The 27,875-nt window shown below is 43.6% G+C and overlaps 1 protein-coding gene across 1 annotated transcript in view; it reads left to right on the top strand.

Annotated features, from left to right (window-relative positions):
- The window catches only part of LOC134338011 (ephrin type-B receptor 2), a 532,321-nt gene that overhangs the window by 484,247 nt on the left and 20,199 nt on the right, over positions 1–27,875 (top strand). The window contains exons 11-13 of the mRNA XM_063033507.1: positions 18,355–18,602; positions 22,442–22,657; positions 27,445–27,594. Coding sequence (XP_062889577.1) covers positions 18,355–18,602; positions 22,442–22,657; positions 27,445–27,594 — 614 coding nt within the window. The remainder of the gene's footprint in view (positions 1–18,354; positions 18,603–22,441; positions 22,658–27,444; positions 27,595–27,875) is intronic.

Below are 27,875 nucleotides of genomic sequence, written 5' to 3'. Positions count from 1 at the left end.
GAGTGAGTCCGGGGTGGAAAGGGTGTGGAGAGTGAGTCCAGGGTTGCAGTATAAGTTTTGGAAGAAGCCATCTCATTGATTAGATTTGAATAGAAGAACAAAATCATGACACAGGATGGAAGAATCAAGTAAATAGTGCGTTAGGCAGGATCCACCCATCGCACATCACCTTCTTTTGACTGGGCTAAACTCTAAATCAAGAACATCAGAATAATCAATATTTCTGACATCTGTGTTGAAGCACCTTCAATAACTCCAAAAGACTGAGGTTTGGTAAAATACTGAAAGGCTTTTATTCACTGTACAATACGACCTCCATGGTGAGTGTCTGCCCCCGGACTGAGGGGGAGGGGCAAGGCACACACCTTTATACAGGACTCTGTGGGAGGGGCCACAGGGGCAGTCAGCAGAGGGGCGTGTCCAGACAGTTGACCCAGTTACAACATATATATGGTTTACCACATGTGTCTCACAACTCCCATAGTTGCAGGTTCTGGTAATGTTCATTTTGTTTACATTTGTCATTTATTTATTTGCTACCTACTCATTCTTTTTGCAATTCTGTTTCAAAGCTCAAAGTCAAATTACATTTATTTTCAAAGTATGTATACATTATACAAGTTTGAGATTCGTTTTCTAACAGGCAGCCATGAAACAAAACAACCAAAAAAAACATGAGGACTATCTCAATCCTGACGAAGGGTCTTGGTCCGAAACATCGACTGTACCTCTTCCTAGAGATGCTGCCTGGCCTGCTGCGTTCACCAGCAACATTTATGTGTGTTGCCTAAAAATGACATCATGCCCATATAAAAGAATCCATAAAAATAAAGGAATGAGAGAAATCAAAAAAGAAAACTGTCGAGCACTCAGTGTGCGATGGAAAAAAAGTCATGCAAACTGTAATTGCAAGCAAATAGTGTTTCTGAGCTGAAGTCCACAAAGAGAGCCCTAGACCCATTATTCAGTGCAGCATGTAGCAGCAATCTGAAATAAACCTCATGTAGCAGCAATCTGAAATGGCCCATACCTCACCTGGACCTCGACACATTGTACTTTTCAATCTGGTCCCGTGCTTAGATCTCCATCCAAACAATGGGTTCTGCTGCTTAGATATGCTCTGGACCCTGGGCCCACAGCTTCAATTTGTCCTGTGCCCGACCTTTCACGTTTTTCAATGCTCTCAGTGATGGGCCTGCTGCCTCACCTTGCCTTGGGAATGCCACATTGAATTGCTCCAAGTCCAAAGGGAAGTTACAGGCTATTAATTATGATTATCATTTGCCAGGAAAATGTGAATAACAAAGTATTTACAGTAGCTGTTTTCCATGTTTCGTTGGCTGGGGTTCACCAGCGCCATCTTAAACAGGAAGGACTGAGACACGACGATTCCTGTCTTCTGCACTCTGACGCACATTCTCATAGTGCTTTGATCCATGATAGCCACGAGCCACTCATTTACAGTAAGGCTCTCTCGTTCCAATTTATTCTCCCACATTCCCATTCTCATCTCAGATTCTGACATTAATTTATGTGCCGGGGTAATTTGCAGTGGTCAATTAGACTAAAAGCCTGCATGTTTTGGAGGCTGTAGGAAGAAATCTAAGCTCTTGGGGAAATAGGAAGAACATGCAAACTCCACACAGACAGCACCAGAGGGCAGGATCAAACTTCTGCTACTGCGTTTGTGAGGGAGTGCCTCCACCATCTGTACCTCTGACCTATCCTGTTCATCTTCCACTCATTGTATTTTCTGCAGCTCCTCAGTCTCCTTAATCCAGGGATTCCCAAACTTTTTTAGGCCATGGATCAATACCATTAAGTGAGGGGTCTGTTGGAAACCCCTGCCTTAGAAGACAACATACCCCGCTCCCCTTTGAGTAAACAACCACAAAACTTGATCTCCTGATCTTTTTTCTCCCTCACTGTGCAGTCAAGTCACCCGTGTTGTTAATGCATTGAGATGTTCTGCATTCTCCAGGAGAAACAAGTCCCTCATTATAGCCAGTAAAGAACACGCAATATTTCAAGTCTACTCAATCTTCCCTTGTAAGGCAATTCCAGCTTCCCTGGAACTGAGCCAGTTAATCTTCATGAATGCGCTACTAGGGTAAGAGACCAGACCTTAACCAGTGCTGCAGGTGCAGTTTCAGCAAGGCCTTACATACACTCAGTAGCCTTTTTATTAGGTACACTTCTATGCCTCTTCATTAATGCAAATATATAATCAGCCAATCAGGTGGCAGCACTCAATGTATAAGTTATGCAGATATGGTCTAGAGATTCAGTTGTTGATCAGACCAAACATCAGAATGGGGAAGAAATGTGATCTAAGTGACTTTGACCATGGGATTATTGTTCTTGCCAAACGGAGTGGTTTGAGTGTCTTTCACACACAATAATCTCTAGAGTTTACATAGTATGGTGGGAAAAATACAAAAAACATCCACTGAGTGGCAATTCTGAGGGTGAAAATGCTTTGGTAGTGAGAGAGGTCGGAGGAAAATGGCCAGATCGATTCAAGCGGACAGGAAGGCGACAGTAACTCAGATAACAGTCAAGAGAAAATCTGCACATTCTGGAAATACAAACAACGCACACAAAATGCTGGAGGAACTGGAGGGCCGAGACCCAAACATGAACTGTTTCCTCTTTTCCATAAATGTTGCCTGCCCTGCTGAGTCCCTGCAGCATTTTGTGTGTGTTACTCAGATAACAGTGGTGTGCATTTTGTGTGTGTTACTGAAATAACAGCGGTGTGCATTTTGTGTATGTTACTGAAATAACAGTTGTGTGCATTTTGTGTGTGTTACTGAAATGACAGCGGTGTGCATTTTGTGTGTATTACTCAAGTTACAGCAGTGTGCATTGTGTGTGTTACTGAAATAACAGCGGTGTGCATTGTGTGTGTCTTACTCAAATGACAGCGGTGTGCATTTTGTGTGTGTTACTCAAATAACAGCAGTGTGTATTTTGTGTGTTACTCAAATAACAGCGGTGTGCATTTTGTGTGTGTTACTCAAATAACAGCGGTGTGCATTTTGTGTGTGTTACTCAAATAACAGCAGTGTGTATTTTGTGTATTACTCAAATAACAGTGGTGTGCATTGTGTGTGTCTTACTCAAATGACAGCGGTGTGCATTTTGTGTGTGTTACTCAAATGACAGCGGTGTGCATTGTGTGTGTGTTACTCAAGTTACAGCGGTGTGCATTGTGTGTGTTACTGAAATAACAGCAGTGTGCAGAAGAGCATTGCTGAAGGCACAACATGTCAAACCTTGAAGTGGATGGGCTGGTGGCAGAAGACCATGAGCATACACTCAGTAACCACTTCATTAAGTACAGAAGCTGCCTAATAAATTGGCCACTGAGTGTAATTGCCTGCTTCGTTATATGTTGGCCTTCAGAGGACTGTGCAGACCCAAAACATTAACAGGTGCTGCCTGGCTTGCTGAGATTTACTAGCATTGCCTGGTTTTGTTTCAACTTTCCAGCATCCAAAGTCTCTTTGATTTTAATTGTTAGAGTTGAAATTTTAATGCTCAGAGGATAAGAAATCAAGGTAGTAAACTGTGGGACATAGATAACCATGCAAGCTTGTGACCCGGTGGCCATTTCTTAAAATGTAATATAAAAATGGATGGTAGCAGCTTAACATGAAGCTTGTCAGACAAGGACAATGAGTTGAAATACAAGGAAGCTCGTTAACTAGTATTGAAAGTCATGAAGAGTGGTGTTGTTCTGGAAAGATCATGTAGTGTAACCAAGAAACACAAAAGTATCAATCACATTGATTGGGATTTACTGTAGCCCTTTAATAATCAGAAATATATATGATGATGATTATGAGGACACGCAGTCTCCTTTTATTGTTATTTAGTAATGCAGGCATTAAGAAATGATAAAAATGTTTTTCCAGAATGATATCACGAAAACACATGACAAACAGACTTAAAAACTAACAAAAACCACTTAATTATAACATAGTTACAACAGTGCAAAGCAATACCGTAATTTGGTAAGATCAGACCATGGCACGGTAAAAATCTCAAAGTCTCTCGAAAGTAGAAATCATCTCAAGCTGACGGTAAACCTCCAGCGCCGCCAACTTGGCCGTGCAGCATCCCGGAAGCAAGTGACCACAGTCTGACTCAGAGTCCGTCTGAAAACTCCAAGCCTCCGACCACCTATTCGACACCGAGCACAGAGCACCATCTCCGCCAAGCATTTCGACCCCAGCCCCAGGAACAGGCAATATGCAAAGCCGAGGATTTGGGGCCTTCGTCTCCGGAGATTCTCGATCGCACAGTAGCAGTGGCAGCGAAGCAGGCATTTCAGAAGTTACTCCAGATGTTCCTCTGCACTTCTCCCGGCTATCCCCATCAAATCCGGATTGTGAATATGGAAGAATAAATGAATTTATTAAATTTATCAGTAGATTTCTGATGTGTGATTCAATCAAAACAGCAGTAGTGGAGGATTTCCTGGCAGTAACAGAGTAAGGGTAGAGAGTAAGAGGAAACTTTGAGTGATATGCAGCAAATACTATAAGAGACAATTCTGAGCAACACGCAAATGTTGCAGGAACTCTGCAGGACAGGTAGCATCTATGGAGGGAAATAAGCAAGTGATGCTTCAGGTCTCTGGGAGGTGATAGGTAGAGGAGGTAAAGGGCTGAAGAAAGAGAAATCTGATAAGAAAGGACAGTGGGGCATTGTGGTAGGAGATGCAGTCAACAGGTACCTGGGATCCTTGCTGGGCCCAAACTGGGAGGCTTGGAATCAGAGTTGGAAGCCACATGGCACAAGACAGCCCTTTACTTTTACCTCTCACCTTCTCACATTATCCTCCCTCCTCCATCCACCCACCTTCCCATCACCTGGTCTCACCTACCACCTGCCAGGTTGTACTCCTCCCCCTCCCCACAGGTCTAAGCTGAACAGGGAACTGGACTAGCTAGCCTAACATTTGTAGAAAGGACAGTTGGTGCCTGGTCCATTCCAGCTTCCAGCAGAGTAATCCCTTCATTCAGTCTTTCTCTCCAATGTTTCTCTGTACCACTACAACTCATTTGTTCTTATGCACTCATCAACTCCCCTTTGGGTCATTATCACTTGTCTACACAAAAGGTTATTTGCAATAAGCAATTAACTTACCTGTGTAACTCACACAAAATGCGAGAGGAACTTAGCAGGCCAGTCAACATCGATGGCAAAAAATACTGTCGATGTTTCAGGCCAAGACCCTTTGGCAGGACTGGAGAAACACCAGGCGATAGGTGAAACCTGGAGGGGGAGGGATGAAGCAAAGAGCTAGGAAGCTGATTGGTGAAAGAGACAGAAAGCCAAGGAAGAAAGAAAAGGGGGGGGGGAGCACCAGAGAGAGGCGATGGGCAGGCAAGGAGATAACATGAGAGAGAGAAAAGGGGATGGGAAATAGTGAGGGGGGGAGGAGGCATCACTGGAAGTTAGAGAAATCAATGTTCATGCCATCAGGTTGGAGGCTACCCAAATGGAATATCATATGTTGTTCCTCCAACCTAAGGGTGGCCTTATCACGACAGTGGAGGAGGCCATGGATGGGCATACTGGAATGGGAAGTGAAATTAAAATGGGTGGCCACTGGGAGATCCCTTATCTGTACCCTCCCTGGAGCCGTGAGGCAGCAGCACTAACTGCTACACCACCAGACTGATTAACATTGGACAAAGCTGTTAAATATTTTTAGGTAGGAATAACCAGAATCGATAAGAACAAAATATCTATTAGGAGGCAGACCAGTGGGTTACGGTTGGGAGGGGGAAGGGGAAGAGTCAGGTAATAGAGAGTACCCCGGTGGCTGTGCCCCTTGACAACAGGTACTCCTGTTTGAGTACTGTTGGGGGGGACAGCTTACCCGGGGGAAGCGACAGTGGCCGTGCCTCCGGCACAGTCTGGCCCTGTAGCTCAGAAGGGTAGGGAAAGGAAGAGGAGGGCAGTTGTAATAGGGGACTCGATAGTAAGGGGGTCAGATAGGCGATGTGGACGCAGTCCAGAGACCCAGATTGTAGTTTGCCTCCCTGGTGCCAGGGTCCGGGATGTTTCTGATCGTGTCCAAGATATCCTGAAGTGGGAGGGTGAGGAGCCAGAGGTCGTGATACATATAGGTACCAATGACATAGGTAGGAAAAGGGAAGAGGTCCTGAAAGGAGAATATAGGGAGCTAGGAAGGGAGCTGAGAAAAAGGACTGCAAGGTTAGTAATCTCGGGATTACTGCCTGTGCCACGTGACAGTGAGAGTAGGAATGCAATGAGGTGGAGGATAAATGCGTGGCTGAAGGATTGGAGCAGGGGGCAGGAATTCAAGTTTTTGGATCATTGGGACCTCTTTTGGCGCAGGCGTGACCTGTACAAAAAGGACGGGTTACACTTGAATCCTAGGGGGACCAATATCCTGGCAGGGAGATTAGCGAGGGCTACTGAGGTGACTTTAAACTAGAATGGTTGGGGGGTGGGAATCAAATTAAAGAGGCTAGGCGAGAGGAGGTTAGTTCACAACAGGAGGATGGGAACAAGTGCAGAGAGACAGAGGGGTGTAAAATGAGGGTAGAAGCAAAAAGTAGTAAGGTGAAAAGTAAAAGTGGCAGGCCGACAAATCCAGGGCAAAAATCAAAAAGGACCACTTTTCAACATAATTGTATAAGGGCTAAGAGAGTTGTAAAGGCGTGCCTGAAGGCTTTGTGTGTCAATGCAAGGAGCATTCGTAACAAGGTGCATGAATTAAAAGTGTAGATTGTTATTAATGAATATGATATAGTTGGGATCACAGAGACATGGCTCCAGGGTGACCAAGGATGGGAGCTCAACATTCAGGGATATTCAATATTCAGGAGGGATGGACATGAAAGAAAAGGAGGTGGGGTGGCGTTGCTGGTTAGAGAGGAGATTAACGCAATAGAAAGGAAGGACATAAGCCGGGAAGATGTGGAATCGATATGGGTAGAGCTGCGTAACACTAAGGGGCAGAAAACGCTGGTGGGAGTTGTGTACAGGCCACCTAACAGTAGTAGTGAGGTTGGGGATGGTATTAAACAGGAAATTAGAAATGTGTGCAATAAAGGAACAGCAGTTATAATGGGTGACTTCAATCTACATGTAGATTGGGTGAACCAAATTGGTAAGGGCGCTGAGGAAGAGGATTTCTTGGAATGTATGCGGGATGGTTTTTTGAACCAACATGTTGAGGAACCAACTAGAGAGCAGGCTATTCAAGACTGGGTATTGAGCAATGAGGAAGGGTTAATTAGCAATCTTGTCATGAGAGGCGCCTTGGGTAAGAGTGACCATAATATAGTGGAATTCTTCATTAAGATGGAGAGTGACATAGTTAATTCAGAAACAAAGGTTCTGAACTTAAAGAAGGATAACTTTGAAGGTATGAGACGAGAATTAGCTAAGATAGACTGGCAAATGACACTTAAAGGGTTGACGGTGGAAATGCAATAGCAAGCATTTAAAGATCGCATGGATGAACTACAACAATTGTTCATCCCAGTTTGGCAAAAGAATAAATCAAGGAAGATAGTGCACCCGTGGCTGACAAGGGAAATTAGGGATAGTATCAATTCCAAAGAAGAAGCATACAAATTAGCCAGAAAAAGTGGCTCACCTGAGGACTGGGAGAAATTTAGAGTTCAGCAGAGGAGGACAAAGGGCTTAATTAGGAAGGGGGAAAAAGATTATGAGAGAAAACTGGCAGGGAACATAAAAACTGACTGTAAAAGCTTTTATAGATATGTGAAAAGAAAAGGATTGGTTAAGACAAATGTAGGTCCCATACAGACAGAAACAGATGAATTGATTATGGGGAGCAAGGACATGGCAGACCAATTGATTAATTACTTTAGTTCTGTCTTCACTAAGGAGGACATAAATAATCTTCCGGAAATAGTAGGGGACAGAGGGTCCAGTGAGATGGAGGAACTGAAGGAAATACATGTTAGTAGGGAAGTGGTGTTAGGTAAATTGAAGTGATTAAAGGCACATAAATCCCCAGGGCCAGATGGTCTGCATCCCAGAGCGCTTAAGGAAGTAGCCCAAGAAATAGTGGATGCATTAGTGATAATTTTTCAAAACTCTTTAGATTCTGGACTAGTTCCTGCGGATTGGAGGGTGGCTAATATAACCCCACTTTTTAAAAAAGGAGGGAGAGAGGAACGAGGGAATTATAGACCGATTAGCCTAACATCGGTGGTGGGGAAACTGCTAGAGTCAGTTATCAAAGATGTGATAACAGCACATTTGGAAAGCGATGAAATCATTGGACAAAGTCAGCATGGATTTATGAAAGGAAAATCATGTCTGACGAATCTCATAGAATTTTTTGAGGATGTAACTAGTAGAGTGCATAGGGGAGAACCAGTGGATGTGGTATATTTGGATTTTCAAAAAGCTTTTGACAAGGTCCCACACAGGAGATTAGTGTGCAAACTTAAAGCACACGGTATTGGGGGTAAGGTATTGATGTGGATAGAGAATTGGTTGGCAGACAGGAAGCAAAGAGTGGGAATAAATGGGACCTTTTCGGAATGGCAGGCAGTGACTAGTGGGGTACTGCAAGGCTCAGTGCTGGGACCCCAGTTGTTTACAATATATATTAATGACTTGGATGAGGGAATTAAATGCAGCATCTCCAAGTTTGCGGATGACACGCAGCTGGGCGGCAGTGTTAGCTGTGAGGATTATGCTAAGAGGATGCAGGGTGACTTGGATAGGTTAGGTGAGTGGGCAAATTCATGGCAGATGCAACTTAATGTGGATAAATGTGAAGTTATCCACTTTGGTGGCAAAAACAGGAAAACAGATTATTATCTGAATGGTGGCCGATTAGGAAAAGGGGAGGTGCAACGAGACCTGGGTGTCATTATACACCAGTCATTGAAAGTGGGCATGCAGGTACAGCAGGCGGTGAAAAAGGCGAATGGTATGCTGGCATTTATAGCAAGAGGATTCGAGTACAGGAGCAGGGAGGTACTACTGCAGTTGTACAAGGCCTTGGTGAAACCACACCTGGAGTATTGTGTGCAGTTTTGGTCCCCTAATCTGAGGAAAGACATCCTTGCCATAGAGGGAGTACAAAGAAGGTTCACCAGATTGGTTCCTGGGATGGCAGGACTTTCATATGATGAAAAACTGGATGAACTAGGCTTATACTCGTTGGAATTTAGAAGATTGAGGGGGGATCTGATTGAAACGTATAAAATTCTAAAGGGATTGGACAGGCTTGATGCAGGAAGATTGTTCCCGATGTTGGCTAAGTCCAGAATGAGGGGTCACAGTTTGAGGATAAAGGGGAAGTCTTTTAGGACCAAGATTAGGAAAAACTTCTTCACACAGAGAGTGGTGAATCTGTGGAATTCTCTGCCACAGGAAACAGTTGAGGCCAGTTCATTGGCTATATTTAAGAGGGAGTTAGATATGGCCCTTGTGGCTGAAGGGATCAGGGGGTATGGAGGGAAGGCTGGTGCAGGGTTCTGAGTTGGATAATCAGCCATGATCATACTGAATGGCGGTGCAGGCTCGAAGGGCCGAATGGCCTACTTCTGCACCTATTTTCTATGTTTCTATGTTTCTATCTCATTCAGTATATTCAAACTTACAGAAGTTCCTTGATAGGCACAGAAGAGTGTACGGGAGTAATATACTGGCATTGATTGAGGTTGAATTCCAGGCAGAATACAGAGAGAAAGATCTGGCCCTATTGGTGGAAAATGAGATCAATGTACATGAGTAAATGGTTAGCATGAATATGATATGCCAAAGGGCTTTCACTGTGCTGCAGCACTCCAAGATCCATGTAGGATCATCCACTTTGGTATCAGAAAGAAAGATTATCTTTTAAAAGGTGATAATTTGAAAAGTGTTGGTCACCAGGGGAACCTGGTTGTCCTTGTATTCCATTACTGAACACTTATGAACAAATTCAGCAAGCAATTAGGACAGTAGGTTTCTCTTGGAAGGAGATTTCCGTATAAGAAGAGAGACATATTGCTGTGTTACATAGAGATTATATCTGGAACAATGAACACCTTACCCAGGGGTGATGACTTCTTGAACTCCTTACCTAAGGGTGATACCTCCTTGTACTTGATCCCCAGTGGAGACGAATCCTTAAACCCCTTACCCAAGGGTGAAGAATCATTGAACTTCTTACCCAGTGGAGATGAATCCTTGAACTCCAAACCCAGTGGTGCCTCATTCAGGGAGTACGTTCAAAATGGAGATCAATAGATATAAGTTGTAGTCTAAGAAATTATACACTCTTAAACTTGTTGGATAATGCAACAGACACAAAGGACCAAAGACTGCCACTCTTTGAAGACTTGCCTCAGGCAGGTTGGTTTTACTAACTTGGAGAAGATAATTTTTTAACCAGTGGGAACAATATCAATTGCAAGTTGTATGTGATCCGGACAACAAATATATTAGTGTCACAAATGTGAATGCAAATGCTGAATAATGAAGGATCTCAGCCCAAAACATGAACTGTCCATTTCTGTCCCACAGATGCTACCTGACCTGCTGAGTTCCTCCAGCATTTTGTGTGTGTCGAATGGATTGGTGTTGCTCTATTGTCATTGGGTCAGAATCCCGGTAGTCCCAGTGGTACAGTTGAAGCTCTTTTTCAGAAGGACTCACTGTCATCTTCTTAAAGGAGGCTTAGGGAAGGCAAATAGTGAAAACAGTCACATCCAGCACTAGACTACCCCCTGTCATCTCGTTATTTCTTTGGGGACACTGTCTCTGCTCCATTCAATAGCTTCAGATGAATGTGATTAGATTTCCTCCCTTCACCTTTGCTGGGACTCTCTGGTTGCAATAGGGAATGATATACGTACCAGTGGAGCCCACTGAGCGACAGAGTAATAAAACCATAAGACATAGTAGCAGATTTAGGCCACTCAGCTCATCGTGTCACTCTCCTGCCTTCTTCCCGTAACGTTTGACTCCCTGACAAATCAAGAACCTACCAACCTCTGCTTTAAACATACTCAGTTTTTTGCCCATCACAGCCATCCATTGCCATGAATTTCACAGATTCACCACCCTCTGGCTAATGAAATTCCTTATCATCTCCGTTCTAAATGGACACCCCTCTGGTCCTAGACTCACACATTAAAGGAAACATCCTCTCTACATCCATTCAATCTAGGCCTTTCGATATTTGATAGATCAATGAGATTCCCCCTCAGAGATGAGATTCTTGCTTTTTCTGAAATAGTCTATCCCTTTATTTCTTCTACCAAAGTGCATAACCGTATACTTCCCTGCACTATTGTCCACCTGTACTTCATTGCCCATTCTCCCACAAGGTTCCAAGTCCTTCTACAGACACCCTGCTTCCTCAACACTACCAGCCCCTCCACCTTTTTTTGTATCATCTGCAAATTTAGCCACAAACCCATCAATTGAGTCAACCAAATCATTGACATAGAACGTGAAAAGAAGCAGTCCTAAAACCGGTCCCCGCAGAACACCACTGGTAACCGACAGCCAACCAGAATAGGCCCTCTTGTAACATCTTTGAAAATCTGAGTAAACAACATCCACTAACTCTCTTTTGTTTATTGTGCCTGCTAATTCCTCAAAGACCATAAGACAAAGGAGCAGAAGTAGGCCATTCGGCCCATCGAGTCTGCTCCGCCATTTTATCATGAGCTGATCCATTCTCCCATTTAGTTCCATTCCCCCGCTTTCTCACCATAACCTTTGATGCCCCGGCTACTCAGATACCTATCAATCTCTGCCTTAAATACACCCAATGACTTGACCTCCACTGCCACCTGTGGCAACAAATTCCACAGATTCACCACCCTCTGACTAAAAAAATTTCTTTGCATCTGTTCTGAATGGGCGCCCTTCAATCCTTAAGTCATGCCCTCTCGTACTAGACTCCCCCACCATGGGAAACAACTTTGCCACATCCACTGTCCATGCCTTTCAACATTCAAAATGTTTCTATGAGGTCTCCCCTCATTCTTCTAAACTCCAAGGAATACAGTCCAAGAGCGGACAAACGTTCCTCATATGTTAACCCTCTCATTCCCGGAATCATTCCAGTGAATCTTCTCTGAAACCTCTCTAATGTCAACACATCCTTTCTTAAATAAGGAGACCAAAACTGCCCACAGTACTCCAAGTGAGGTCTCACCAGCACCTTATAGAGCCTCAACATCACACCCCTGCTCCTATACTCTATTCCTCTAGAAATGAATACCAACATTGCATTCGCCTTCTTCACCACTGACTCAACCTGGAGGATATCCTGCATGAGGACTCCTAAGTCCCATTGCATCTCAGAACTTTGAATTCTCTCTCCATTTAAATAATAGTCTGCCCATTTATTTCTTCTACTAAAGTGCATAACCATACACTTTCCAACATTGTATTTCATTTGCCACTTCTTTGCCCATTCTCCCAATCTATCCAAGTCTCTCTGCAGACTGTTTCCTCAGCACTACCAGCCCCTCCACCTATCTTTGTATCATCAGCAAACTTAGCCACAAAGCCATCTATCCCATAATCCGAATTGTTGATGTACAACGAAGAAAGAAGCGGCCCCAACACGGACCCCTGTGGAACACCACTGCTAACCAGCAGCCAACCAGAATGGGATCTCTTTATTCCCACTCTGTTTCCTGCCAATCAGCCAATGCTCTATCCACGTATGTAACTTTCCCAGTAATTCCATGGGCTCTTATCTTGTTTAGCAGCGTCATGTGTGGCACCTTGTCAAAGGCCTTCTGAAAATCCAAATACACAACATCTACAACATCTCCCTTGTCTAGCCTACTTGTAATTGCCTCAAAAAATTGCAAAAGGTTTGTCAGGCAGGATTTTCCTTTAAGGAAACCATTCTGGGTTTTGCCTATCTTGTCATATGCCTCCAGGTACTCTGTAACCTCATCCTTGACAATCAACTCCAACAACTTCCCAACCACCGATGTCAAGCTAACAGGTCTATAATTTCCTTTTTGCTTTCTTGCCCCCTTCTTAAATAGCGGAGTGACATTTGCAATCTTCCAGTACTCCAGAACCATGCCAAAATCTTACCAACTTTTGAAAGATCATTGCTAATGCCTCCGCAATCTCCACAGCTATTTCCTTCAGTACACAAGGGTGCATTCCATCTGGTCCGGGAGATTTATCTACCCTTAGACTATTCAGCTTCCTGAGTACTTTCTCTGTCGTAATTGTGACTGCGCACACTTCTCTTCCCTACCACCCTTGAGTGTCTGGTATACTGCTGATGTCTTCCTCAGTGAAGACTGATGCAAAATACTCGTTCATTTCCTCCGCCATCTCCTTATCTCCCATTACAATTTCTCCAGCATCATTTTCTATTGGTCCTATATCTACTCTCACCTGTCTTTTACTCTTTATATACTTGAAAAAGCTTTTAGTATCCTCTTTGATATTATTTGCTAGCTTCTTTTCATAGTTCATCTTTCCCTCTTAATGACCTTTCTAATTTCCTTTTGTAAGCTTTTAAGAACTTCCCAATCCTGTCTTCCCACTGATTTTTGCTTCCTTGTATGTCCTCCCCTTTGCTTTAACTTTGGCTTTGACTTCTCTTGTCAGCCACAGTTGCATCCTTTTTCCATTCGAAAATTTCTTTTTTGGAATATACCTGTCTTGCATCTTCCTCACTTCTCACATAAACTCCAGCCACTGCTGCTCTGCCGTCCTTCCCGCTAGTGTCTCTTTCCAGTCAACTCTGGCCAGTTCCTCTCTCATGCCACTGCAACTTCCTTTACTCCACTGAAATACTGACGCATCAGATTTCGGCTTCTCTTTTTCAAATTTCACAGTGAACTCAATCATGTTATGATCACTGCCTCCTAAGGGTTCCTTCACCTCAATCTCTCTAATCACCTTCGGTTCATTACACAATACCCAATCCAGTACATCCGATCCCCTAGTGGGCTCAACAACCTGTTCTAAAAAGCCATCTGGTAGACATTCTCTCTTGAGATCCAGTGCCGACCTGATTTTCCCAATCCGCTCGCATGTTAAAATCCCCCACTTTTATCATAACACTTCCCTTCTGACAAGCTTTTTCTATTTCCTGTTGTAATTTGTAGTCCACATCACTGCAGCTGTTTGGAGGCCTGTATATAACTGCCATCAAGGTCCATTTACCCCTGCAATTTCTTAGCTCAACCTATAAAGATTCTGTACCTTCCGATCCGATGTCACCTCTTTCTAATCATTTCTTACCAATAAAGCCACGCCACCCCCTCTGCCTACCTGCCTATCCTTCCAATACACCGTGTCTCCTTGGATGTTCAGCTCCCAGAGACATGCATCCTTTAGCCATGTCTCAGTGATGGCCACAATATCATACCTGCCAATCTGTAGCTGTACGACAAGATCATCCACCCTATTCGTTATGCTGTGTGCATTTAAGTATAACACCTTACGACCAGTATTTGGTACTTTTCACTTTGATTTAACTGCAACTTTATTGCACTGCAACTCATCCCAATGGCTGCAAATTTGCCCCATCACCTGCCTGTCCTTCCTGACATCATTACTGCTCACTATCTTAGATTTATTTCTGTTTTCCCCCTCCTCCGCTCTATCATTCCGGTTCCCATCCCCCTGCCAAATTAGTTTAAACCCTCCCTAACAGCTCTATTAAAACTTCCCACCAGGATATTGGTCCCCTTTGGGTTCAGGTGTAACCCGACCTTTTGGAACAGGTCATACTTCCCCCAGAAGAGATCCCGATAATCCAAGAATCTGAAGCCCTGCCCCCTGCACCAGTCTCTCAGCCATGTATTCATCTGCCTGATCCTACTATTCCTGACCTGGCTAGCACGTGGCACAGGTAGCAGTCCTGAGATTACTACCCTGGAGGTCTTGCTTCTCAACTTCCTTCCTAACTCCCGGTAATCTCTCTTCAGGACCTCCTCCCTTTTCCTATCTATGTCATTGGTACCAACATGTATCAAGACAGCTGGCTGCTCGCCCTCTTCCTTCAGAATATTCTGGACTCAATCCGAGACATCCTGTACCCTGGTACCTGGGAGGCAACACACCATGTGGGTATCTCTATCAGGCTCACAGAATCTCCTGTCCGTTCCCTTGACTATGGAATCCCCTATGACTACCGCATTCCTCTTCTCCCTCCTTCTCTCCTGCACAACAGCACCAGGCTCAGTGCCAGAGACCAGGTCACCATGGCCGTTCCCTGTCAGGTCATCCCACTCAACAGCATCCAAAGTGATATACTTGTTGCTGAGGGGGGGAACCACAGGGGTGCTCTCCACTATCAGGGTATTTTCCTTCCCTCTCCTGACAGTCACCCAGTTCTCTGACCCCTGTAGCCTAGGGATGACTACCTCCCTGTAGCTCCTGTCTATCACCTCTTCACTTTCCCTGATAAGCAGTAGGTCATCAAGCTGCAGCTCCAGATCCCTAATACCGTCTCTGAGGAGCTGCATCTCGGTGCACCTGGCGCAGATGTGGCCATCAGGGAGGCTGGAGGTCTCCCAGGATGCACACATCTGACACCCTGAACAAAGCACTAACCCTGCAGACATGCTACCTAATTCTACAGGAATGAAACAAGGAAAAATAAGTCTACTCACCCACTTACCTTGCCAAACACACGAACTTTTTAAACCGTTAGCTCCGCCCGTTAGCTATGTGAGCCCTGCTGTTCCTCTGTCTGTCCAGGCCGATTCACCGAGAGGGAAAAAAAAAAGTTGGTGCCTTGCTCTCACTTCTTCCCGTTACTGCCCAAGCCCATCGAGCCAAAGCCCTACACTCTGCTGCCACTCACTCCACTGCCTTCTCTGACTGCTGCCCGCTGTATAGGGTGGTCTCCTTTTTAAACACTCCGCACTGTCCTGAGATTGTCCTGCACAGTCTCGTCCTTCTTGTACTCGAAGTTTTTTTTTAAAAACTGCCTTCCTTCAGAATTTAGCTCTCACGCCGTCCTTCTTGCCCCGATCCAAAAATGATTTCCAACAGGTAAGATTTCCCTGAAGGAAACCTTGCCTACTTTATCACGTGCCTCCAAGTACTCCAAAACCTCATACTTAATAATCACTCCAACCTCTTCCCAACCACTGAAGGCAGGCTGAATGAGTTACAGGAGATGTGAATGGGAGAGGGATAAGTGGAGGACCTGAATGAAATCTGAATCCAGCAGAAGAGAGAGCAGCAGATTTAGAGTGTTGGAAATGTGGCTGCAAAACTGGAGTGGCTGATTATGCAAAATTGTTGAGTTCAGTGCAGAGCTTGGTGTTGAGGTAGAGGCTGCAGTGCTGCTCCCAGCAATGACAGAGGTCAGAATGGAAAATTAAATTGAGAAGTAACTGAAGTCTTGGCTCACCCCTGCACACGTTAGCTTTCTCGGGATAATGGCATTCACATTATGAGCACCAAATGGAGTAAGCCCCAAAAGCAGATGTTAATTTTCCTGCAGCTGCTCGTGAAAGAGCTGTGAGATATGTATGTGTATTGCAGAAGATGAGAGAATGAATTAGAATGCCTCAGAGGAAATGCCCATTTGACGATTGAAAGAGGTGGGGAGGATGTGACTGGAGATTGTGTCAAGCTGGAGATGTTGGGAACTACAGTGAAAATTCTGTTGAAACTGGAGGCCTGTGGGTACGAGCACGTGGAATCCAATCCTTGTAAACAGCAGGACAAAACTGAGAGCAGAATCACATAGATCACAGAATGGTTGCTGCACAAAGTCATGCTTCCACTCCCTGGATTGTCTCCATCGCACTGCAATTTTTCTTTCTTTCGATGTTTGAAGTTTGATGTATTCAATATATTTATTGATTATCAAAGTACATATATGTCACCTCATACAACCCTATATTTTCTTGTGGACATTCACAGTAAATATAAATAAGCAAAACAAATAATAATATAAACAACAAATATCAAGAACATGAGATGAAGAGCCCTTGAAAGTGAGTCCATTGGTTGTGGGAACAGTTTAGTGTTGGGGTGAAGTTGATTGAAGTTATCCCCTTGGGTTCAAGAGCCTGATAGTTGAGGGGGGGGGGGTCATACAGTAACTGTTTGTGAACCTGGTGATAAGAGTCCTCAGGTTTCTGTACCACCTTCCTGGTGGTAGCAGCGAGAAGAGAGCATAGCCTGGGTGGTGGGGTTCTTTGGTGATAGATTCTGCTTTTCTGTGACAATGCTCCATGTAGGTGTGCTCACTGGTGGGGAGGGCTTCATCCATGATGGACTGGGCTGTTCCACTAACTTTTGTAGGATTTTCTGTTCTAGGACATTCGTGTTTCCATACCAGGCCGTGATGCAACTAGATACTCTCCACCATTCATCTATTGAAGTTTGTCAAAGTTTTTGATGACATGCTGAATCTTTGCAAACTTCCAAGAAAGTAGAGGCACTGTGCTTTCTTTGTAATGGCACTTACATGCTGGACCCAGGATAGATCCTCTGAAATGGTAAAACTGAGGAATTTCAAGTTGCTGTCCCTCTCCACCTCTGGAATATCACAATGAAGACTAGCTCATGGACCTCCGGTTTCCTCCTCCTGAAGCCAATAAGCAGTTCCTTGATCTTGTTAGCATTGATTGAGAGGATGTTGTGGTACATCTCAGCCAGATTTTCAGTCTTTCTCCTATATGCTGATAGGTCAGCAGCTTGGATTCGGCCTACGACAGTGGTATTGTTAGCAAACTTGAATATGGCATTAGAGCTGTGCTTAGCCTCACAGTTATAAGTATAAAGTGGGTAGAGCATGAAGCCAAGCACACAGCCTTCTAGTGCACCTGTATATATAGATATACCGCTTTTTATTGAATGTTGCAGTTGAATCTGCTTCCACTACACCCCAAACAACCTACCTCTTGTCATTTTAGTTTTTTAGAATCACCTTACAAATTAATTCCTGGCCCCTCCATGAAGAGAAACTGTTCTTGCTAACTGTATTAGACAGTGTTCATGATTTTAAATATTATCTCATGTTGAAGGAGGAAAGGAATATGGTGTTAGTACAGGAAGTGATAGTGTGGTGAGAAGGATCAGCCATGATCTTATTGATTGAGTGAGAGTAGCCTGTTGCAGTTTCAATTTCTTATATATTTATGAAAAGGAAGTGAACTGGTTACATACAACGAAGGCACACAGAGTGGGAATTGTCCTAACATGGAATCAAGATCGATAATGTAAATTATTTTAAAACTTTCTATACAGGCAATTTCTGATTAATTCTGGGAAGATGATAATTCCATGTTTACAACCTTTGTGCCCCATCATGGGAAATTGACCCAAACAATACCCGTGAGACAATTATTCCTTTGGCTTTCCCACCAGGTGAATTTGGAGAGGTGTGCAGTGGGCATCTCAAGCTACCTGGAAAGAGGGAAATATTTGTGGCTATCAAGACATTAAAATCTGGTTACACAGAGAAGCAGAGACGGGATTTCCTGAGTGAAGCAAGCATCATGGGACAATTTGATCATCCGAACGTCATACATCTGGAAGGAGTGGTCACCAAAAGCAGCCCAGTAATGATCATCACAGAGTTCATGGAGAATGGTTCACTGGATTCCTTCCTCAGGGTAAGACGATCAGCTACTGTGTGTTCTTTCAGGAGATATCAGACAGTTTTCTATTGAAACAGAAATTGAAAACCCTTCCAATTCGATCTGTTTCCATCAGCAAATAGACAAAGACATCTAGCACTTCCTTACTAGAGTGTATTACAGAGGATCTTCACTCAGAAAAGAACACCAGGACAACTCAATGCAGGAATACCATGTCTGTGCTAAATGATGTCAGTCTGATTACTTCCATTTGCCTGCACTTGGTCTATACCACACAATACATTGCCTGTATACCTGCCTGCCTAGATATCTCTTACACATCACTATTTATCTGCTATCTGCACCCTCCCTGATACCACATTCTAGGCACCTACACTGAGGAAAAAAAAAAGCTTACCCTGCAGATCTCTTGAACTTTTTCCCTCTCATCTTGAAGTTATCTCCTCCAGTATTTCACACTTCCTTCCTGGGAAAAACTCCCTCTATCCTATGTATGCCTCTTATTATTTTATATAGTTCTGTCAAGTATCCCTCAGCATCTGATGCGCCAGAGAAAACAGTCCAAGTTTGTTCAAATGATGCTTTTAGCCAATATGTTCTAACTCATGCAGCATGCTGCAAACTATTTCTAAATCCTCTCCAAAGGCTCCACATCCTACCCGTAATGGTGTGATGAGAACTGCAGATAATACTCCACATATACTCCACAGGCTGAGGGGAGCAGACACCAACAGAATCAAACTCATAAGGCCAGTGAGGTTGTAGGGATGGAACTGGACTCTCTGACGGTGGTGTCTGAAAAGAGGATGCTGTCCAAGTTGCATGCCATCTTGGTCAATGTCTCCCATCCACTACATAATGTACTGGGTGGGCACAGGAGTACATTCAGCCAGAGACTTATTCCTCCGAGATGCAGCACAGAGCGTCATAGGAAGTCATTCCTGCCTGTGGCCATCAAACTTTACAACTCCTCCCTTGGAGGGCCAGGCACCCTGAGCCAATAGGCTGGGCCTGGACTTATTTCCTGGCATAATTTACATATTACTATTTAACTATTTATGGTTCTATTACTATTTATTATTTATGGTGCAACTGTAAGGAAAACCAATTTCCCCCGGGATCAATAAAGTATGACTATGACTATGACTGTGACATATGACCCAACTAAAGTTTTATACAGCTGCAGCACATCTTCCCAACTTCTGCACTCAATGCTCCAATCAATAAAGGCAAGCCTACCAGGGAAAAGGCTATCTTAGTTTGAGTATTGTCTGTCTTAGATTTTATTAGTCAGCTTAACATAAACAAACCCTTAGGAAGCAGTGATCGTTATATGATTAAATTCATTTTGCAATTTAAGAAGGAGAAGCCCAAATCACATGTATGGGATATAGAGGCATGAGAGAAGAGCTTGCCAAGTGGATTCTTCAGGGATATTGGAGGGTATATTTAAAGCGAAAGTTGATAGATCCCTGATTAGTCGGGGCATCAACGGATGGTGAGAGGTAAATGGGGTTGAGTAGGATCTGTGTTCCGCCATGATGAAATGGTAGAGCCGACCTGATGGGCTGAATGGCCTAATTCTGCTCCTAAGTCTTATGGTCTTAACCATGTCATACACCTTCTTTCCCATTCATTCGACTTGTGACCACGTTCAGGGAGCTATGGTCTTGCACACCAAGATTCCACTATACATTAATGCACTTCAGAGTCCTGGCCACAATTCGATCCGAAACATTAAAACACATTGCTAACAACGTGGATTCTACTATTGATTCTATTGGAACACCACTGATTACCGCCAGGGTGGCACAATGCTCTACAGTACCAGCACACCAGGTTCAATTCCTGCGGCTCTCTGTTAGGAGTTTATACATTCTTCCTGTCATCATGCTGGTTTCCTCCAAGTGCTCTGGTTTCCTCCCGGAATTCAAAAAAAACATACTGGTTGGTGGGTTAATTGGGCATTGTAAATTGTCCGGTGATGAGGCTCGGATTAAATCGGGGGATTTCTGGGCAGTGCAGCTGGAAGGGCCGGAAGGGTCTATTCTGCACTGTATCTCAATATATATAAAAAATTAATTACAAACTTCTAGTCAGGGTAACAGCCCTCCACCACTACCCTATGGCTTCTAAGACCAAGCCAAATGTGTATCCAAACTCACTGTGAATCCCATGTTACTACTTAAACATCTGGACCAGCCTAATCTGATTCCATGGTACTCCGTGAGAAACAACTGTCAGGTCACCAAGCATGCAGAAAGATTTAACGTTATAAGACCATAAGACCATAAGACAAAGGAGCAGAAGTTGGCCATTCGTCCCATCGAGTCTGCTCCGCCATTTTATCATGAGCTGATCCATTCTCCCATTTAGTTCCACTCCCCTGCCCTTTCACCATAACCTTTGATGCCCTAGCTACTCAGATACCTATTAATCTCTGCCTTAAATACACCCAATGACTTATTCTCCACTGCTGCCCGTGGCAACAAATTCCATAGATTCACCACCCTCTGACTAAAAAAATTTCTTCGCATTTCTGTTCTGAATGGGCGCCCTTCAATCCTTAAGTTATGCCTTCTCGTACTAGACTCCCCCATCATGGGAAACAATTTTGACACATCCACTCTATCCATGCCTTTCAACATTCAAAATGTTTCTATGAGGTCTCCCCTCATTCTTCTAAACTCCAAGGAATACAGTCCAAGAGCGGACAAACGTTCCTCATGTATTAACCCTCTCATTCCCGGAATCATTCTAGTGAATCTTCTCTGTATCCTCTCCAACGTCAGCACATCCTTTCTTAAATAAGGAGACCAAAACTGCCCACAGTACTCCAAGTGAGGTCTCACCAGCATCTTATAGAGCCTCAACATCACATCCCTGCTCCTATACTCTATTCCTCTAGAAATGAATGCCAACATTGCATTCGCTTTCTTCACCACCGACTCAACCTGGAGGTTAACCTTAAGGGTATCCTGTACGAGGACTCCCAAGTCCCATTGCATCTCAGAACTTTGAATTCTCTTCCCATTTAAATAATAGTCTGCCTGTTTATTTCTTCTGCCAAAGTGCATAACCATACACTTTCCAACATTATATTTCATTTGCCATTTCCTTGCCCATTCTTCCAATCTGTCCAAGTCTCTCTGCAGCTCTCCATTTCCTCAGCACTACCGGCCCCTCCACCTATCTTCGTATTGTCAGCAAACTTAGCCACAAAGCCATCTATTCCATGATCCAAACCGTTGATGTACAATGTAAAAAGAAGCGGCCCCAACAGGGACCCCTGTTGAACACCACTGGTAACCGGCAGCCAACCAGAATAGGATCCCTTTATTCCCACTGTCTGTTTCCTGCCAATCAGCCATTGCTGTATCCACGTATGTAACTTTCCCATAATTCCATGGGTTCTTATCTTGTTAAGTAGCCTCATGTGTGTCACCTTGTCAAAGGCCTTCTGAAAATCCAAATATACAACATCCACTGCATCTCCCTTGTCTAGCCTACTCGTAATTTCCTCAAAAAATTGTAATAGGTTTGTCAGGCAGGATTTTCCTTTAAGGAACCCATGCTGAGTTCTGCCTATCTTATCATATGCCTCCAGGTACTCTGTAACCTCATCCTTGACAATCGACTCCAACAACTTCCCAACCACCGATGTCAAGCTAACAGGTCTATAATTTCCTTTTTGCTTTCTTGCCCCCTTCTTAAATAGCGGAGTGACATTTGCAATCTTCCAGTCCTCCGGAACCATGCCAGAATCTATCGACTTTTGAAAGATCATCGCTAATGCCTCCGCAATCTCCACAGCTATGTAGTTATGGTAATACCTTTTCATTTTTATTTTTCAGCAAAATGATGGGCAGTTCACAGTTATACAGCTGGTTGGAATGCTGCGAGGAATCGCTGCTGGGATGAAATATCTGGCAGAAATGAGCTACGTGCACAGAGACCTGGCAGCCCGCAATATACTCGTTAACAGCAACCTTGTGTGCAAGGTTTCTGACTTTGGATTGTCCAGGTTCCTAGAGGAAGACACATCAGACCCAACATATACAAGTGCTTTGGTAAATCACACCATTAAAAATTATCAATGAGTTTGGGTAGTATTGCATGTTCTTCGCAAAAGTTCTTGCCCCTACCCCCCAACAAACCCTGTCTTCTCCACTTGGTCTTGTGCCAATATTTTTGCTATTTATCAATTTATCTTGTGCCTTATTCTTTACATTGATGCCACCATCCATGCTCCTTGTTAGAATGAAGGAAGTGGTTCAAGATTCTGATATCAGTAGCAAATAATATTCATTTGGAGTTTTCAAACAATTTTTCTTTTAACAATAAAACAGCTGCAAAGCCATGAAGCAGTAGCACAACTGAAAGTATAAATGTTTTGTGGCAACTCCATCCTGTTTCTTGTTACCATACTGAAGCCATTTGTCTTCTGTACAGCATAACTTGGTCATCTGTTTCTTCTCCCAGAAATGTTTCCTCATTATATTTTTAAATGGCTTTCCCTTTCTTCTTAGACTGTAGCTCTTGATCCTGGGCTCCCCAGCCACTGGGCAGCCCTCCTATGTCTAAACTTTTTTTAACTTGTTCGAACTTTTTCCTATGTCTAAATTGTTTGGTCCTGTTCGAACCTTTTCCTATGTCGTAACTGTCTGGTTACTGTCCACAATTCAAAAAAAAAACATACTGGTTGGTGGGTCATTGTAAATTGTCCTGTGATTAGGCTCGGATTAATTTGGGGGATTTAGTAGGTTTCTGTGAGATTTCCTCTAACTCTTCTAAACTCTGAATAAAATCATCCTAACTGAATCAGTCTTCAGGGATCAGTCTGGGAAGGCTTGCTGAACTCCTTCTATCACAAAAAAGTCTTTCTGTAATTAATATCAAAACTGCATATGATACTCAAGCTCCAGTCTCACCAAGGTCCTATACAATTGTAGCAAGACATCCTGCTCTTGTCCCCAAATCCTCTCACTGACAAGGCCACTGTACAATTTGCCTCCATATCTGCCTTCTGCATTTACATGCTGCTGTGCAACAGCTGGTCCATGAGGGCAACTAAGTCTTGTTGTGCCTCCCCCTTTCCCCAATTTATCACCATTCTAATAATGATCTACCTCAGGGGTCCCCAACCTTTTTTGCACTGCGGACCGGTTTAGTATTGACAATATTCTTGCGGACCGGCCGACCGGGGTGTGTGAGGGGGGGTAGGGTTGCCAACGAACAAGAGTAGCAGAATTGAATATTAAACACAGCGCATATTTTCCTCGCATGGATATAATGATAAGTCAATTATCAGGGGAGCTTGAAGTGTTGAACGAACTTCCAGTAGAAGTAGCAGAAGCAGAAGCAGGTTCGATATGATCATTTAAAAAAAAATTGGATAGGTATCTGGACAGGAAAGGAATGGAGGGTTATGGGCTGAGTGCAGATCGGTGGGACTAGGTGAGAGTAGCGTTCGGCACGGACTAGAAGGACAGAGATCACCTGTTTCCGTGCTGTAATTGTTATATGGTTATATACGTCACTTATAAGTCAATAGCATCATAACATTTTAAGTAATATTTGGATATTAAACGCATAGCACATATTTTCCCCGTATGAACATATAAAATCATTGCAACACACCAATATAGCTGAATCAGTGGGAGCCCTGGGCTTGTTTCCCTGCAACAACACCGTCCTATCGAGGGGTGATGGGAGACAGCGATACTCGAAGGGGGTTCCTGATGTCTAGTCTATTCCACAGTTTAGTTTTCGTTGCATTCATTGCAGAAAACTCCACTTCGCAGAAAAATGTTCAAAATGAAAGCAACGTTTTCATTGCTTTCGTGGCTATCTCAGAATATTTAGCCTTGACTTTGATCCAAAATGCCGACAGAGATGTTATGCCAAACATACTTTTCAGCCCGTCGTCATTTGCAAGCTCAAGGAGTTCATCGCCTTCCCGCCCTGACACGGATGACGCGTGGGTCATGACCTCGCATGCATAATGGCTGATCAGTGGCCGTGACAGGGAATGAGGAAAGGTGCAGCTGACCAAATCATATCGCTTCCTCGCAGCCCGGTAGTGCATGCTCTGCGGCCCGGTACCGGTCTGCGGGCCGGTGGTTGGGGACCGCTGATCTACCTTCTTCCTATTGCCACCAAAAATAAGTAACTTCACACTTATTCAACCTAGGCTGCAATTGCAATGTATCTGCCCACTCCCTCAAGCCATTCAAATCAAACTGGAGCTTATTTCCACCCTCCTCAGGTTCATCCTCTTGCCCAGCTTAGTGCTATCCATAAATTTTCAGATGTTACATTTAACTCCCTCAACCAAACCATTAGTGTGTCTTGTGAATTTATGGACTCCCAGGTACAGTGCAAGTCACTTGGAAAACATCTAAAGACTCCAGTCAGCCAGTTCTTTATCCATCCAGTTCTCTATTCAACACCAATTTCATTGCTTTAATTATGCATGCATTCTAAAGCTTTTCTAAGATTATCCACATCCACTGGTTCTCCCTTTTCAAATGAAGTCTTAGCCCAAAATATTGACTGTTCATTTCCCTCCAGAGATGCTGCCTGACCTGCTGAGTTCCTCCAGCATATTGTGTGTTCTCCAGATCTCCAGCATCTGCAGTCTCTCTTCTGTCTTGTGCTTTCAAATTCATCTTGACTTTGTCAATTCCAATCACCCTTATCCTAGTGGTGTATTACCCCAACATTTGTAGTGGCCTGTAATGTTCTCCTCAGCACTGATATCAGGCTACTCGGCCATTACATCCGGCTTTCTTTCTATCTCCTTTTTTTAAATAGTCACCACCTTCTAATCTGTAGGAACTGTTCCAGACTGCAAAGAATGTTGAGAAATCACCTACAATGTATCCAATATTTCTGAGGCCATTTCTTTTCATTCTCTGAGATTCAGCCTATGAAGGCTCTGAGGATTTGTCAGTCTTTCATTCCTTCAGATTCCCTAACACCATTCTGCCGTTAATACTCTTGTCATTCAGCTCCCCTCACTGGACCATCCACAATATTTCTGGGAAGTTACTCGTATCTTCATCTGTGAAGGCATATCCCAAGTAGTGTTTGAAATAAAAACAGGAAATCCTGGGGAAGCTCAGCAGAAAGCTCGGCATTTCTGGAAGGAGTTTGTTGTTGTCTATCAACTGTCAGGACTTTAAGTAATGTTCCGAGTCTCTCAAGGCTAACTCATGCCTCACACCTTCACAATACCCTTTCTTTAGGTTCAGGACCCTAATCTCAGAATCACCCTCTCATTTTCCATCTTCATGAAGAAACCTATCATATAACCATATAACAATTACGTCATGGAAACAGGCCATCTCGGCCCTTCTAGTCTGTGTCGAACTCTTACTCTCACCTAGTCTCACCGACTTGCACTCAGCCCATAACCCTCCATTCCTTTCCTGTCCATATATCTATCCAATTTAACTTTAAACGACAACATCGAACCTGCCTCAACCACTTCTGCTGGAAGCTCATTCCACACAGCTACCACTCTCTGAGTAAAGAAGTTCCCCTCATGTTACCCCTAAACTTTTGCCCTTTAACTCTCAACTCATGTCCTCTTGTTTGAATCTCCCCCGCTCTCAATGGTAAAAGCCTATCCACGTCAACTCTATCAATCCCCCTTATAATTTTAAACACCTCTGTCAAGTCCCCCCTCAACCTTCTACGCTCCAAAGAATAAAGACCTAATCTGTTCAACCTTTCTCTGTAACTTAGGAGATGAAACCCAGGCAACATTTTAGTAAATCTCCTCCGTACTCTCTCAATTTTATTGACATCTTTCCTATAATTTGGTGACCAGAACTGTACACAATACTCCAGATTTGGCCTCACCAATACCTTGTACAATTTCAGCATTACATCCCTCAGTGTTATGGCTGCTCTGCTTCACATGACCCCATGCACCAGGTTTATTATTAACCCTTTCTTGGTACACCGTGCCCAGTCTAAATCAGCTTTCTCTCCAGGTGGTTCCTCAACATATTGTTCCAAACTACACTGCAGAAATTCACCCGCTACATTGTTCCTGGCAATTTGTTTTGCCCAATCTACGTGTAGATTGGAGTTATCCATAATCAGAGTTAGATTCGTATTGGCAAAGTTTCCAATTCCTTGTTCATTGCTGTCCCCCGTACCACTGCTGCTGTCTGAATATCTGGGTGCAACCCCTCCTGATATTTTCTGCCCTTTGGTATTCCTTAGCTCCAACAGTACTGATTCACTTCATAAATTTCCTGAGTCATATAGCACAGAAGCAGGTTTTACAACAAACTTATTTACACTTCTATTCTTGCACACTATTATGTTGATTATGTCTTACCTGAGCTACTCTCCTTCATGTTACATTCGCCTGTCCTTTCCACGTACCGAGTCTCTTTTGGTGTACAATTTCCATCCCATATCACCCTGTAGCTGTGTCTCTGTAATCACCACCATATTCAATTCATTCGCATTTATTTGTACAGTTAATTCATTCTTTACAGTAAGTACCTTGTGTATTGAGACTCAGTGCCTTTGTACCTGTCCCTTTAACATTCTTCATCATTTTGTACTGTGGTCCTTCTTGCCTTCTGCCCTGGTCTCTTCTTCCTCCACCTTGCCTATCAGTTTCCTGTCTTGTTTCCATCCTTGGTTCTTCCTGCTCATCTGCCCTGCTCAGGTGCTCCTTTATCCATCCAGTAAGTAGTCTAGATGTCTCCAACCTAGATGATCCTTTGTTCTGAAGTTAAACCTATGTTGCCATGCCAGTTGTAATGTAATCTTAACAAAAATGAACTCTATTAGCTCCAGTGTTGTATAGTGCTTTTTTTTTTGCTTTCAGGGAGGGAAAATTCCAATCCGCTGGACAGCTCCAGAGGCCATTCAGTACAGGAAGTTCACATCAGCCAGTGATGTTTGGAGTTATGGCATAGTCATGTGGGAAGTGATGTCCTATGGGGAGCGACCTTACTGGGACATGACCAATCAAGATGTATGTTAATTTCTCTATTGTTTTATCTTGAGACTTTTGAAGAGATTGTAAATTGTGACTCTGTAAGGTCCGTTGTCTGTACGTAGTAATTCCTGAACTATGTCTTCCCTCACTACAAAGTGAAAGAGCATGCACTTATTCGTACAGGGTATGAGGAAAAACCCAGTAACAACAACCAGTCAGTTCAGTGTCAATGTAGGGAAAGTTTAACAAATACTAGTTGGAGGCAGAATTGGCAGTCCACTGTGGTGGACGGAAAGGTAATAAATGGTCAAGATAAA

Source organism: Mobula hypostoma, chromosome 25 (genome assembly GCF_963921235.1).
Source record: "Mobula hypostoma chromosome 25, sMobHyp1.1, whole genome shotgun sequence".
NCBI classification, from domain to species: Eukaryota; Metazoa; Chordata; class Chondrichthyes; order Myliobatiformes; family Myliobatidae; genus Mobula; species Mobula hypostoma.
Note: the sequence above shows the minus strand (reverse complement) of the source record. Positions and strands in the feature narration are given on the sequence as shown.